Source organism: Schistocerca nitens, chromosome 1 (genome assembly GCF_023898315.1).
Source record: "Schistocerca nitens isolate TAMUIC-IGC-003100 chromosome 1, iqSchNite1.1, whole genome shotgun sequence".
NCBI classification, from domain to species: domain Eukaryota; kingdom Metazoa; phylum Arthropoda; class Insecta; order Orthoptera; family Acrididae; genus Schistocerca; species Schistocerca nitens.
Window position 1 is genome coordinate 147,213,012 of NC_064614.1, and position 15,520 is coordinate 147,228,531.

General features: G+C 37.7%; 1 protein-coding gene across 1 annotated transcript in view; it reads left to right on the forward strand.

Annotated features, from left to right (window-relative positions):
• The window catches only part of LOC126243507 (WD repeat and FYVE domain-containing protein 3), a 324,242-nt gene that overhangs the window by 236,325 nt on the left and 72,397 nt on the right, over positions 1-15,520 (forward strand). The window contains exons 43-48 of the mRNA XM_049948168.1: positions 5,172-5,310; positions 5,497-5,708; positions 5,941-6,073; positions 6,571-6,724; positions 7,107-7,341; positions 13,730-13,953. Coding sequence (XP_049804125.1) covers positions 5,172-5,310; positions 5,497-5,708; positions 5,941-6,073; positions 6,571-6,724; positions 7,107-7,341; positions 13,730-13,953 — 1,097 coding nt within the window. The remainder of the gene's footprint in view (positions 1-5,171; positions 5,311-5,496; positions 5,709-5,940; positions 6,074-6,570; positions 6,725-7,106; positions 7,342-13,729; positions 13,954-15,520) is intronic.

Sequence of the window (15,520 nt, forward strand, 5' to 3'; positions counted from 1 at the left end):
CATTCCAATCCCGGGAGTGGAAAGACTTACCTTAGGGGGAAAAACTGCTTGTGTCTGTATATGTGTGGATGGATATGTGTGTGTGTGCGCGAGTGTATACCCGTCCTTTTCCCCCCTAAGGTAAGTCTTTCCACTCCCGGGATTGGAATGACTCCTTACCCTCTCCCTTAAAACCCACATCCTTTCGTCTTTCCCTCTCCTTCCCTCTTTCCTGATGAGGCAACAGTTTGTTGCGAAAGCTTGAATTTTGTGTGTGTGTTTGTGTTTGTTTGTGTGTCTATCGACCTGCCAGCGCTTTTGTTTGGTAAGTCACATCATCTTTGTTTTTGGATACATCTTTGTTTTTAGATATACATATAGGTTAAAGTAGTAACAGTATTGTAAAGTGATCACTCAACTACTTTAAATTTGTGTCACATATTCTTTGCAAAAGGCATCATGAGATTTATATGTAGAAGTTTCACAATGAAAAAATTAAAGCAGGAAAATGAAATTGCCTTCCATGCTAGTAATTTTCAAAACATTGTTGAAAAGTTGACTGTTCTCTACATATAATATCAGTCAAGCTTTAATGAGATGTAGTGAATAGATATCCCTGGAGACATTATGTTCCACCTACTAATGCTAGGAAGCTGGTGGCAGATTTTAAAACTTCATAATTCTGTGTTTCTCTTTAATTCTTCTGCCCACATATTGAATCATAGTAGTATTGCAACATATTTTTCAGCTATCCCTAGATCCACATAATTTCAAATTCTTTTTCATGATAGTTTCATCATCACGATCAATTTATATGTGCTAACCACCGAGAATGATCATGCTGAGAAAATAGCAGTTGTTGTTTAATATTTTCAATTGTACATGTGAAGTGCCGATAGGTAAATTAAAAAAAGAAAAACTGCAGAAGAAAGTAGTTACATATGCTGACTTCAGCATAGGTGTAACAACTGATGAATGATGAATGACACAGCAAAATGAAGAGAAAATGGCCCTCTAAAGCAGGCATGGTCAACCTTTGGTTTCCCATGCTTGTTTAAGCTTGCAGGCCACCTCATCATGTGTTGTGGCAACAGTTATTTGAAATATCATACGAAATCAAAACCAGGAAGACTAGATGGAATTTCAATTCTGTTGCAAAAAAGGGAACCATGATATGTGTAAATTCAAATTTGATTCAGTTTATTGAAAATAATAATAATAATAATAATAATAATAATAAACCCTGTGGAGGCCCGGGAAAAGAATAGGCCTCCAGTATGTTCTGCCAGTCATAAAAGGCGACGAAAAGAACAAACCACTAATAGGGCTAACCCCCCTTTTAGTGTGATTAGTTGGTTCAGGACAGAACTAAAGAAGCCTCGGACAAGCGCCGTCATGGTCGGGGACGACGTTTGAACCCTATGCCCGCCCACAATGGTAACAACACTGCTACCCAACTGGAAAATGATTTAAATCCAAATAGAGGTGTTCTGCAGGATATGCTTCCTGCAACCACCCTAGAAGCAAAACAAAGACAGAGAATGAGATGGTCAGATGAAGTTAATCGACACCTCATGTTCTGTTATTACCTAGCAACAAACCTAGGAACCAACACAACTAGATACAGATCACAAGTATACACAACATTTATTACCAGATACCCAGAATTAAAATTTTTAACAGAACAACGACTAGCTGATCAGATCCGTGTAATAATCAAAAATAACAGGATACCCCAGTCAGAATTAGAAAACATCAAGCAACAGGTACAACAAATACTGGAACAAAATAATGTGGAATCAGAAGAAGAAGAAAATACAGTAATGGACTCAAACATCCCAGAGCAAACAAACAAAGAACAACACGCATCAATTAAACAATCAGAGGAAAACGAAATCTTAAGACAGCCACCAGAACAAGCACAAATAGAACACGAAATGACACACATGTTAGATATAGAAGAAAAATTTCAGCTGACATATATAGAATACAAAGACACAAATACAGACATTAGACCATTCTTGCATAGACCACCAAATAACCCACAAGTCGAAACAACAATAAAAACTATCAACACAATCATACACAACAAAATAAATGAAAACACAACTATGGAAGAGTTACAACTACTGATTTATATAGGAGCACTCACTACACTAAATATACACACTAGGCAGAGATCAGAACCAACCAACACACAGAAGAAACCCACAAAACCAGCATGGCAACACAGGCTACAGATCAGAATAGAAAAACTGAGAAAAGACATCGGACAGCTAACACAATTTATAAGAAATGAAATATCAGGGGGGGAAAAAAAAACGAAAAAGGTTAGGTAAAATCTCACAACAAGAAGCGATAGAGCAATTAGATGAAAAGAAGCAGAAATTACAAGCATTGGCCAAACGTCTTAGAAGATACAAAAAAAGTGAAAATAGAAGGAAACAAAACCAAAAATTCAACACAAACCAAAAGAAATTTTATCAGTCAATAGATAACACACACATTAAAATAGACAATCCACCAAACATAACAGACATGGAACACTTCTGGAGCAACATATGGTCAAACCCGATACAACATAACAGGCATGCATGGTGGATACCAGCAGAAACAGATACATAAAAGATGATACCACAAATGCCTGAAGTTATAATTTTGCAACATGAAGTCACCCAAGCAATTAATTCTACTCACAATTGGAAAACCCCTGGAAAAGATAAAATAGCAAATTTCTGGCTAAAGAAGTTCACCTCAACACATTCACATCTAACTAAATTATTTAACAGTTACATTGCAGACCCATACACATTCCCTGATACACTTACACATGGAATAACTTATCTGAAACCTAAAGATCAAGCAGACACAGCAAACCCAGCTAAATATCACCCCATAACATACCTACCAACAATATACAAAATATTAACTTCAGTCATTACACAGAAATTAATGACACATACAACACAGAACAAAATTATAAGTGAAGAACAAAAAGGCTGTTGCAAAGGAGCACGAGGATGTAAAGAGCAACTGATAATAGATGCAGAGGTGACATATCAAGCTAAAACCAAAAAAAAAGGGTCGCTACACCACGCATACATTGATTACCAAAAATCTTTTGATAGTGTACCCCACTCATGGTTACTACAAATATTGGAAATATACAAGGTAGATCCTAAATTGATACAGTTCCTAAGCATAGTAATGAAAAATTGGAAAACCACACTTAATATCCAAACAACTTCAAATAATATCACATCACAGCCAATACAGATTAAGCGTGGAATGTACCAAAGAGATTCATTAAGTCCTTTCTGGTTCTGACTTGCTCTGAACCCACTATACAACATGCTAAATAATACAAATTATGGATACAATATTACTCGAACATACCCACACAAAATCACACATTTGCTATACATGGATGATCTAAAACTACTGGCAGCAACAAATCAACAACTCAACCAATTACTAAAGATAACAGAAGTATTCAGCAATGATATAAATATGGCTTTTGGAAGAGACAAATGTAAGAAAAATAGCATAGTCAAGGGAAAACACACTAAACAGGAAGATTACATATTGGATAACCACAGCGACTGCATAGAAGCGATGGAAAAAACAGATGCCTATAAATATCTAGGATACAGACAAAAAATAGAAATAGATAATACAAATATTAAAGAAGAACTAAAAGAAAAATATAGACAAAGACTAACAAAAATACTGAAAACAGAATTGACAGCAAGAAACAAGACAAAAGCTATAAATACTTATGCTATACCAATATTGACCTACTCATTTGGAGTAGTGAAATGGAGTAACACAGACCTAGAAGCACTCAATACACTTACAAGATCACAATGCCACAAATATAGAATACATCACATACACTCAGCAACAGAAAGATTCACATTAAGCAGAAAGGAAGGAGGAAGGGGGTTTATCGACATAAAAAACCTACATTATAGACAGGTAGACAATTTAAGAAAATTCTTTCTAGAATGAGCGGAAACTAGCAAAATACACAAAGCAATCACTCATATAAATACATCGGCTACACCACTGCAATTTCATAACCACTTCTACAGCCCTTTAGATCACATAACATCAACAGGTATGAAGAAAGTAAATTGGAAAAAGAAAACACTACATGGCAAGCACCTGTATCATCTCACACAGCCACACATCGATGAAGACGCATCCAACACATGGCTAAGAAAAGGCAATATATACAGTGAGACAGAAGGATTCATGATTGCAATACAGGCTCAAACAATAAACACCAGATATTACAGCAAGCATATTATTAAAGATCCCAATACCACAACAGATAAATGCAGACTTTCCAAACAACAAATAGAAACAGTAGATCACATCACAAGCGGGTGTACAATACTAGCAAATACAGAATACCCCAGAAGACATGACAATGTAGCAAAAATAATACATCAACAACTTGCCATACAACATAAACTAATAAAACAACACGTTCCCACATACAAGTATGCACCACAAAATGTACTGGAAATGATGAATACAAATTATACTGGAACAGAACCATTATAACAGATAAAACACCACCACATAACAAACCTGACATCATACTCACCAATAAAAAGAAGAAATTAACACAACTAATCGAAATATCCATACCCAATACAACAAATATACAGAAGAAAACAGGAGAAAAAGTTGAAAAATACATCCAACTGGCTGAGGAAGTCAAAGACATCAGGATAAAGTTGACATCATACCAATTATACTATCAACTACAGGAGTCATACCACACAGTATCCACCAGTACATCAACACAATACAGCTACATCCAAGCATATATATACAACTACAGAAATCTATAATTATTGATACATGTTCCATTACCCGAAAATTCCTAAATGCAGTGTAACATATACTGAACAGTTAAAAGGAAGTCACGCTTGATCAAGGTCCGCGTCACTTTCCATTTTTGACCAGACATAACGTCTGAGAAGAGAAAGAAGAAATAATAATAATAAATAATGATGATGATGATGATGACGATGGTGACAATGACGATATTTGTTTGTCCATAATTCATGTACAGAATTCAACATAATCATTTTTTGAACATTTAAAGATGTTAGTTCCTTGCATTTTGGTATAAACTGTTTTTTTCTGTAAAAATAACAAAAAAATCACTTTTGCAGGTTTATGACATTTGCCACAGCCATTGCAGATAGTGCACAGCAATCTGTAGCTGGTCAAAAGAGAACGGCAAACGTGGAACAAGGGGCAGGCTTACTTTCAACTCTAATCGGAGAGACGTCTGTCACACAGAGATGGGTGGTAATTTGCTCACAGTTAAACTTAATTTCATATGGAATGATATAAACAGTTTATTCATATTGTTAATGCTCATGTTTTATTCCTCATTTTTATAATATTATAGACTTTTCCCCCTCATTTTTATAATATTATAGACTTTTCCCCCTCAAATTTGATCGTCAGTCCTGAAACACTGCTTTTTTCCAGCGTGGTGAAATCTCCAATTTCCAGTACCTGATGCATCTGAATACTTTAGCTGGCAGATCATATAATGATCTAATGCAGTACCCTGTATTCCCATGGATACTAGCTGACTATGAGAGTGAAGAGTTAGATCTGACTGACTCGCAAACTTTCAGGGATTTCACAAAGCCGATGGGAGCTCAAAGTCCAGAGAGATTGGAACAGTTCAAAAAAAGGTAATTTTTTTATAGTTTTAGGATTTTATGTATTTATATTCTATGTCCCCCCTCCCCCCTCACACATTCCATAAAGCTGATTTAAAATGAGGCTTATCTTGTCCAAATTTCCCATTTTGCACTATATCGTTGCCTCATAAAGCAAAACAAGTGAACAAGTGCAAAAAAAGGTCAAGATGTTTGAAGGAATCGTGTTATCTATGATCCAATCTATGACATTTTACTTTCCTAGGTATAAGGAATGGGACGATCCTCATGGTGAGACTCCACCTTATCATTATGGCACTCATTATTCATCAGCCATGATTGTGTGCTCTTATCTTGTGAGAATGGAACCTTTTACTCAGCATTTCCTTCGTTTGCAGGTGAGCTTCATGTTATTAAAAGGTAAACTGCTAATAATTTGAGAAATAGTCACTCGTGTCACAATGATTTCAATACAGCTGGTTTTTTAAACTATGTCCTGTTGATTAGAGCTATATGATGAGGTGTATGATTTGCAAAAGGGTCAGAGAGAGAGAGAGAGAGAGAGAGAGAGAGAGAGAGAGAGAGTGTGTGTGTGTGTGTGTGTGTGTGTGTGTGTAACATGATCACTGCAATACTTGTACGGCATATGTTCAGTCAGTGCCAACTAGTAATTTGTATCTGTCTGATCATCAGTGTTGTAGTATGTTGTAGTGGATTTTATTGTTATTGGGATACCTGAAGTCTAGCAACAAGATGGACGTTAAGTGTTTCAGAATGGCTTGCAAACTTTACAGTGTTAAGTTCTGTGAAAGTAATTGTTTATGAAAATAATTGAGTGTTGTATTTTGTTATTACTTACTGATATTTTCTTGACATAAATTGTATTTTACCACAGGGAGGACATTTTGATTTGGCTGATCGCATGTTCCACTCAGTACGAGAAGCATGGTTATCAGCGTCGAAACATAATATGGCAGATGTTAAAGAACTGATACCTGAATTTTTCTATCTCCCAGAGTTCCTTTGTAATTCAAATAACTTCGATTTAGGTGAGAATGTATTACTTAAACTTTTCTCTCCATATGTTCCATAGTCATCTAAATTTCTTCTGTGTTAGGTTACCAGGCATTCCATAATACAAGTACAGCTTGCTCCATCATCTCTGGTACAGCTTTTTCCATAATCCTGTGTAGTGTGTACTTGTGGGATTTCATGTGCATGACCCCCCCCCCTTTTTTTTAAATTGGTGGTAGCTGCAATAAAGCATGTTAAATAACATTTTTTTACCATACTCTATGTGATCTGTAATTTATGTTTATTATTACCTTCTATGGAAATTATTCACCAAAAACAGCTGTTTTGTGTTACTGGGTGTGTGCCATTAAAAAAGATGCAACCTCTAACATTACGTGAATATTTTACTGTTTACAGGTTGTAAGCAGAATGGTGTTCAGTTGGGTGACGTAGTGTTGCCACCTTGGGCCAAGGAAGATCCGAGAGAGTTCATACGGGTGCACCGGCTGGCACTTGAGTGTGACTACGTGTCGCAGCATCTGCACGAGTGGATTGACCTGATATTTGGATGCAAGCAGCAAGGACAGGCTGCTGTTGAGGCTGTTAATGTGTTCCACCATCTCTTCTATGAAGGAAACGTTGACATTTACAAGTCAGTTTTGTACACTTCTCCATTAGTTCTTATAAACAAGTCTGTATGTCACATAAACCAGACAATTTGGCATTTGGCTGGCAATTTGAATAAGCTCATACCAACATTTGATAAAACATTGTCAGTGCACAACTTATACATAATTTTATAGTTGTTGCACAAACTTCTAAAAATTTTTTTATTAGGCTAATGTTTTCTGCAAACTACTTTTTGGCCATGGTATGAAGAGTCTTTATGGGGTGGCAGTCAGGAATGGCAGGAGGCATGTCTTACCACTCATAAGAAGTGCCTCAGGAAGAGGAACGGTGAGGGAATGGTAGGACCAAGTCCTTCCCGCACTGCTGGCAATGTTACCTGTGTTTTGTGCTTATACGAAAGCAGAGGCGACACCTGTGGAAACATTTCCAATGCTTGTACACAAATTAGTTTCTCTCAGCTGTTGTCAACTTTCACTGCTACTGGCAACAAAACTAAAAAGCTTTTTACTATTGTGGACAAACAGTACATTATGTAGAGTGGTGGAGGGAACTTCTGTTATTACAGTATTCACACACTCCCATCTCACACCCCTCTTTTCTGCACCACTCACAAGTAATGTATGGGAAGGTTGACTGACAAAATACCTACTTGTGAGTTCCATTTCCACAGATTTTCCTGTCATGGTCATTTCGTGAGATGTATGTCGAAGGAAGTATAATATGTCACCTGTCTCATTTTAGAGTGTGAAATGTGACTTATTCATCTCGTTCCACACAATTTTCAAATAGTTTGATGTATAAGATACATGTTAAATTTTACAATAAGAAAAGTTTTAGGAGAAATCCAAAAGTATACACTATTTTATATGGGTTTCTGAGATGAGATTTCCTATAATAATGGAAATTCCTGGCTGGAGCAATATTTAAAATAAAGGAAAGATGACATCTTGCCTACAATGAATCATTGTGTGGAGCACAGGAACATATAAGAGAAAGCAATATTCACACTATCTTTGGAGTACTGGTTCTTTCTGTAGCAACAGTACACACATTCACACACACAACCACTCAAATACTGTCTCCCGTGTCCACATCTGTGTAATTTTACTGCTACAACACGTGTAAGGGCACTTGAAGTTAGTAGTAAGTGCTCTTTTCTCTAAGATTTTACTAAAACTAAAAAGTGTTTTGTTTGTTGTTGCTAGATGGGTATCTGTTTCTGTAGCCATTGTATTGTTGTTACTAAAAAGGCTCCCTATGTAGCTGAGTCAACTATCCTGAAAGTGAATCCATAAGCAGCCAAATGTACATTACGTCAGATTTTCTTACTTATGAAACAGATATTCTGTCTTTTCTCCATGAACACACAATCCTGTTTTCTCAGGAATTTTATAATAATTTTGCATTATTATGATTATTTCTATTTTGGATCTTATCTTTTTTTTCAGTTTTCAGTACACAAAATAAATAAATAAATAAATAAAATAAAAATAAACTGTCCTTATTATCCTTAAGGGATTATTCATAGAAGAACAACACTCTTCCATCAGAAGAGTAAAGAACAGTCTTTTCAGTGAACCAAGCACAGTGTTAAACGTATTACAGCCATTTATTTTATTGTACATTTTTAACCACATATATCCAGTTTTAAACAGTGTGGCAGAAGTCTAAAATCCTCTCTTGTGCAGTAGTTGTGATGGAAACAAAATATTGTGTGTGTGTGTGTGTGTGTGTGTGTGTGTGTGTGCAACATAGATGGTCCTAATTATTTTGCTTTGTAATACTAGGAGCCCCATAGCATATTCTGTGTTTGCCCAGCAGATTATGCCATAACGAATAACTGACTTGAAGTAGAACTTACAGATTATCTTTCCGGTGTCTGTGTCAGCTGACAAAATACACACTGAAAATGCCAAGATATTCAGTTTTTTTGCTAAGTGGTCTATGTGTACAAACCAGTTTAAATTTTATCAAGATTCAGGCACCAGAACTTGACATGGTATGCTGCTGTGATACTCTGATCATTGCAAGTTATTTTTATTTAACTCCATTCTGATAGCGTGATCTGCACTATAAGGCTGAGGACTGTGGTGCTTCTCTGATTTGGGGTGGGAGTGGCTGCAAACACAAAGCAGCAGCTGAGTTGCAAAGTATGGATGGAGCGTACATGTGGTTTTGGTTAGATTTCAGTTACTATAGAGCTACTAAATATTGACCTTGTAGATTATGTGTTGCAGAGAGGAAAGTATGTCTTATTAGGTCATACAAAGAATTTAAATTAAATATTAGTATGGTTACTGTAATTGGCCACTTTTGTTGAATGATTAAGTGAATAAATGCAGCAAAGAAAACAGGAGAACAGTAGATGTGTAATTTTTGTCAGTCGTGCCATGATAATAAGAGGCAATTTAAATTTGACATCTACTGATTGGGATATCCATGTCTTTAATACTGACATCAAATTTGCAGATTTGTGCATTTTATCTCAAACAGTTACAGAGCCCAAATAGTATTGTGATATCCTGGACTTTTCAACAATTAAGCCACTTTGCCTCAATTAAAGAAGAAGAAATATATGACAATTACGTTGCTCAAACAGTGGAAAATCCAGAACAGAATAATGACGATATTATGAAAAGGATAGTTTCTACTCAACAAATAGCAGAGATGTTGCACTGCAGACAGGCACAACAAAAAGACTGTCAAACAAGTAAGTGTTCGGCCAAAAAAGCCTTCAATGGAATTTAGACAACACATGCACGCACATGCGTGCACAACTAACATGCATGGGCTGCCGAGCCCAGACTGCTAGCAGCATCGCATGACAGAAACAATCTGGGTAGTGGAAGTAAGGAGGAGGCTGGGGTGGGGAGGGGGTAGCAGGAGAGGGATGGGGAACAGTAAAATTCTGCTTTAGATGGGGGTGGAGGGGGGATACTATGTAGTGCTGGAGTGGGAACGACAGGGAAGAGGATAGATGGGTTGAGGAAATGACTAATGAAAGTGTAGGCCAGGACGGTCACAGGAAAGTATGATATACTGCAGGGACAGCTCCAGCCTGCGCAGTTCAGAAAAGCTGTTGTTGGTAGGAAGGATCCACATGTCACTGGTTGTGAAGCAGTCATTAAAATGAGGAACATTGTTTTGGGCAGCATGTTCAGCAATGGGTAGTCGAGCTGTTTTTTGCTCACAGTTTGTTGGTGGCCATTCATACAGACAGACAGCTTGTTGGTTGTCATGACATAGAATGCAGCACAGTGGTTGCAGCTTGTAAATCACATGAGTGATTTCACAGGTAGCCCTGCCTCTGATTAGGCATCTACAACATCTTTGTGATCTGAATCAAGTGTGAGGACATCCTCACATTCCTCCAGAATCTCAACACCTTCTCCTCCATTTTCTTCACCTGGTCCTCCTCAACTCAACAAGCCACGTTCTTCAATGTTGACCTCGACTTCACTACAGATGGCTACATCAGTACCTCTGTCGATATCAAACCTACCAACCACTAGCACTACCTCTGCTCTGACAGCTGCCATCCATTCCATCCCAAGCAGTCCCTTCTCTTCAGCTTAGGCACCTGTCGCCATCACATCTTTAGTGATGAGCGATCCCTCTCAAAACATACCAAGGCCATCACTGACCATAATTACTATCTTTACCTTATCTCTCCAGTCACCCCCCACCTCCCAAAAGTTCCACCGTCTGGCAACATACGAGCGTTCTCCTCGTGACTCAGTAGTGTCCAGACCTGGAGCAACTGGGGCACATTTTCTGCCAGGGGTTTGACTACCTCTCATCATGCTCTGAAATGAGGGATGTCCTACCCCCTATCCTTCCCATGCAACCACGGTGGTATTCGGCTGCCACCAAATGTACACAATATCCTTGTCCGTCACTACACAACCCCTGCTCCCAACTCTTGCCTCAGGGCTCATATCACTGTAATACACCTAGATTCAGGATCTGTCCCATGCATCCTCCCCCCACCATCTGTTCCAGTCTGATCACAATCATCACTCATCCCACCACAGGCAAGGCTACCTGTGAAACCAGTCATGTGATCTACAAGTCACGCTGCAACCACTGTGCTGAATTCTAAGTGGGCATGACAACCAACAAGTTATCTGTCCACATGAATGGCACCGACAAACCGTGGCCAAGAAAAAGCTGGAGCACCCAGTTGCTGAGAACATTGCCCAACTCAACATTCCTCATTTTAATGACTGCTTCAGAGCCTGTACCATCTCTATCCTTCCTGCTGACATCAACTTTTCTGAACTGTGCAGGTGGGAACTCCCCTGCAAGTATACCCTACGTTCCCGTAACCCTCCTGGCTTCAACCTTCATACGTTATTGCCCTGCAACCACCTCCCCCCTTCCCTGTTCCCACTCCAGCATTACACAGCAATCTACACCACCAAAGCACCCACAATCTTTTTACTTGTCTCCCCTTCCATTGCCACCCCCCCCCCCCCCACCCCCCCACCCCACCTCCGCCTTCTGTCTAACCTCCGTACTACACCTACCTGCTCTACCCTCTCTCCACCTCGTCCCTGTATGCTCCCAAAAGCAGCACTTTACCATCCCCCACCCCTACCCTGCTATCCCTTTCCCTCCCTGCCCCAGCCTCCTCCTTACCCCCATTGCCCAGACTGCTTCTCCCATCATGCACTGCTGCTCGCAGTCTGGCCTCAGCAGCCAGAGACTGTGTGTGTGTGTGTGTGTGTGTGTGTTTTGTCCAATGAAGGCTGTTTTGGTGGAAAGTTTACTTGTTTGAAAGTGTTTTTGTTGTGTGTGTATCTGCAATTCAGTATCTCCATTATACAGCGAGTAGCAGTCTATCCTTTTCGTAATATTGTCACAAGCAGGTTACTAGGTTTGGAAGAAATTTTAAGAAGGCAGGGAAATAAATTAATTTAGTAAATATGATAAAAATCACATGCGGAACCAGCAGAAAACTTTTAGTTGTGAGGTTATCAATGTGGAATATGCATGGATCGAACACATTTGTCTTGTCAGGCATTAACAATAATCGTGTTCCTTATGTATTAGTGAAGGATGATATGGGTCTCCCATGGTGTAATTACAACCTCTGAAAGCATTCCGATCAGGATTGCGAACTAAAAGTAAGGAATAACATTAATAACAAAGCAACCGATATATGGAAACAAATCAAACATAAGACAGATATGAACCATTCACTGAATCTGAAAGCATAATTTCATCTACCAAATTTTCAAAAAACAGTCTCTCTCTCTCTCTCTCTCTCTCTCTCTCTCTCTGCCCCATCCTCCCTCCCCCCTCTCTCTTCTCCCCCCTCCCTTCTCCCCCCCTTGCCATGTGTGTCACTTTCAAGGAAGGATAGTGCTTATTTTCCCCTCTCCAAGGAAAACTGTCCAGTTTCATGTAAATATTTAGATGTTATGGCCCTTAGCAACATCAAATATAACAGTTGGTCATGGACCACTTTAGCCCAGCTACACTGCTGCACATGTCAGATGCAGCTGCAGTCCGGATTTCAGACCCCGATGACATGGGCAAGGGTGCGCAAGTTGTGCTTGTGTGAATACGTGTGTGTTTTTCCACTTCTGGAGAAGAAATTTGTTCTAAAGCTGAATATTTCCAGCATTCTTTTTTATTGTGTCTGTCTACGACTCAGCACCTCCTCTATGAGTGCAGTAGAAATCTATTCTTTCCTTATTGTTGTTCATTTAATCATATACATCTGCCAGTAAAGTAGAATTCATTGGAAGAATTATTATGAAATCAAATTCACCTATGAGGGAGACAGATATCACAGTGCTCCGACTCATTTTCCACTGCTATTGTCCCTCTGTCTGGTAGAGATATTACTGAGCCTCATCACAATCTGATCATGGGGTTTCTTAAAATCCAATCAAATTTTGTGAGAAATCCTCAGTTTTGGAGTGACTTTTCACGTTTTTCTTTCATCTGAAGACTTCGTTATCCGATTGCTACTTTGGAATATGCAAATATTTAGCAAAACATGGTTGAATTGGTTTCCACTTTCATTTTTCCCAGGTCGGAGCAACCTACTGTTGCTTTCATTTCCCACCACACCTAGCCTACTTTTTTTGTTAAATTAAAAAAAAGATTAAAAAAGTGTCAACAGTGTACCATAAAATATTTCTTTAACTCTCAAAGATTTGCGGTGTAAAAAAAAAAAAAAAAAAAAGGGGTGGGGGGTCATGCCTGTGTGACCTGAATCACATAATTTCAAAAAATATTCTTTTTTACTCTCATATGGAGTTTTGATAAAGTAGATGGTCAGACATTGATAAAAGTCAATGTGTTTGAAAAATATATTAATTTTTTAGCTGAGCCTATTCAGGTGCTACACTTTTGAAGTCACATTAACTGAATATATTATTTCAAATTTTTTTCAGTATTGATGATCCTCTGAAGAAGAATGCTACTATTGGTTTCATCAACAACTTTGGTCAGATTCCAAAACAGCTTTTCAAGAAGCCTCACCCAGCTAAAAAAATAAGTCATCGTACATCAGTGATAGATCCAGGCCCAATAACACCAGGCCTGAGTTTTACGACAGGAGACAGGTTATTCTTTCATAACCTGGATAATCTTCGACCTTCACTACAACCCATCAAAGGTAGGAATTACTATGCAATGATTTTGGTATAGCCTACCTTGTACAGTTTTATTCATTTTTTGTTTGGTAAAACATGATCTTTCTTTGTATTGACAAAAATCTGAGAGTTAGTTTACTCTAAGAACAAGAGGTGATGCTGCAGTACCAGCAACCAACAGTCATATGAATCTCACTGGATGCTGGCTCTTTAAGATATGTTAATTCACTAATGCCAGCAACAGCAATTTACGAAGGACAGTGTGCAGTTAGCCCCATTTGATATCCGAGATACGTTCACCCTGTTTTCAAAGATATTGCTTTACAACGTGGTAGTGTTGAAGTTTTCATTGTACTTAGCTACTGAAACATGGATTGTCAAACATTCAGACTTTGCATCTGATTTTAGAGAATGAATTAAAAAGGATTTTTCCTATATGCAGATTATTCTTAAATATCCTGGAGAGGAAGATCACAGAACCAAATAACAATCAGTGAAGGGGTAATTTGTTAGACAATAACTACTATATATGTCTGCAAATAAGCAACAAACAAATAAATGTAAAGGTTAACAAGACTTAGTAAGTTAATAAATAAATTTCTCTTTCAGATTTTACAGAATTCCCTAAAGGAAAAATCTCTCAAACTGTTTTTATCAACCCTTAACTGGAATCAATATTTTGACGAACATAACTGGAATCGCGGGTCCAAATGGACACTTGACTAAAAATTCAACATAATCCCCATAAAAGAAATAATTCATATGTAAATGCATAATGATTGTATCAAAATGATTTTTATTTCAAATATAAATCAAGTATTATCGAGCAAAACTTTTACATTGTGTTATTTTTTAAACTTCAAGTCCTATGTGTCATATTATACAAGAATTTTTAGTACCTTACTTTGGAATGCTACATGATTACAAAAAAGGCTTAGATTAAAAAACCTAGATATACTTTGTAGTTTCTCATACTTCCCCTTAACATAAATAGGGACTCTTTATGCCATCAGTCAGAAACAAAAATAAAGAAAACGAAACATGGAAGTGTCCAAATGTTATCTATATCAGCACCTGAACTAAGAATGGCACTTGGTACACAACACATTTTTTTCTGCATGTCATTTACAGATGAATTTAAAACATTTGTTGCATTTTTGTGATTGTTTGCAGTCAGTTCTAGGACCACATTAATAACATCTACCTCTTTTTCGTGAACCACTCTGATTACATGGTGACTTTTCAAATTGTAGGTCATTTTGTGGTTCATCAGCTGCTCCTAGAAAATTATCTATCCTCCTCTTCAAATCTACTGAAACTGAAGAATACTCCATCTTTCTTTCTATGTAAATAACCTTATCAAATTTAGTCCAATTTCTTTTATGTAATGATTACGTTTCATATTTCCCACCATTTGATGCCTTCCGTAATACGATTCAATTTGCACTTGCAACATTCAATATTGCTGAAAAAATTACACATTTCCATTGTTGAGTTCTTCTAGAGACTGAATAATTGGCGAATTTCTGATCAAATGTATCAACACCACCTTTTGTTCTGTTGTAAAATTTAATTATCTCAGGTTTTCCA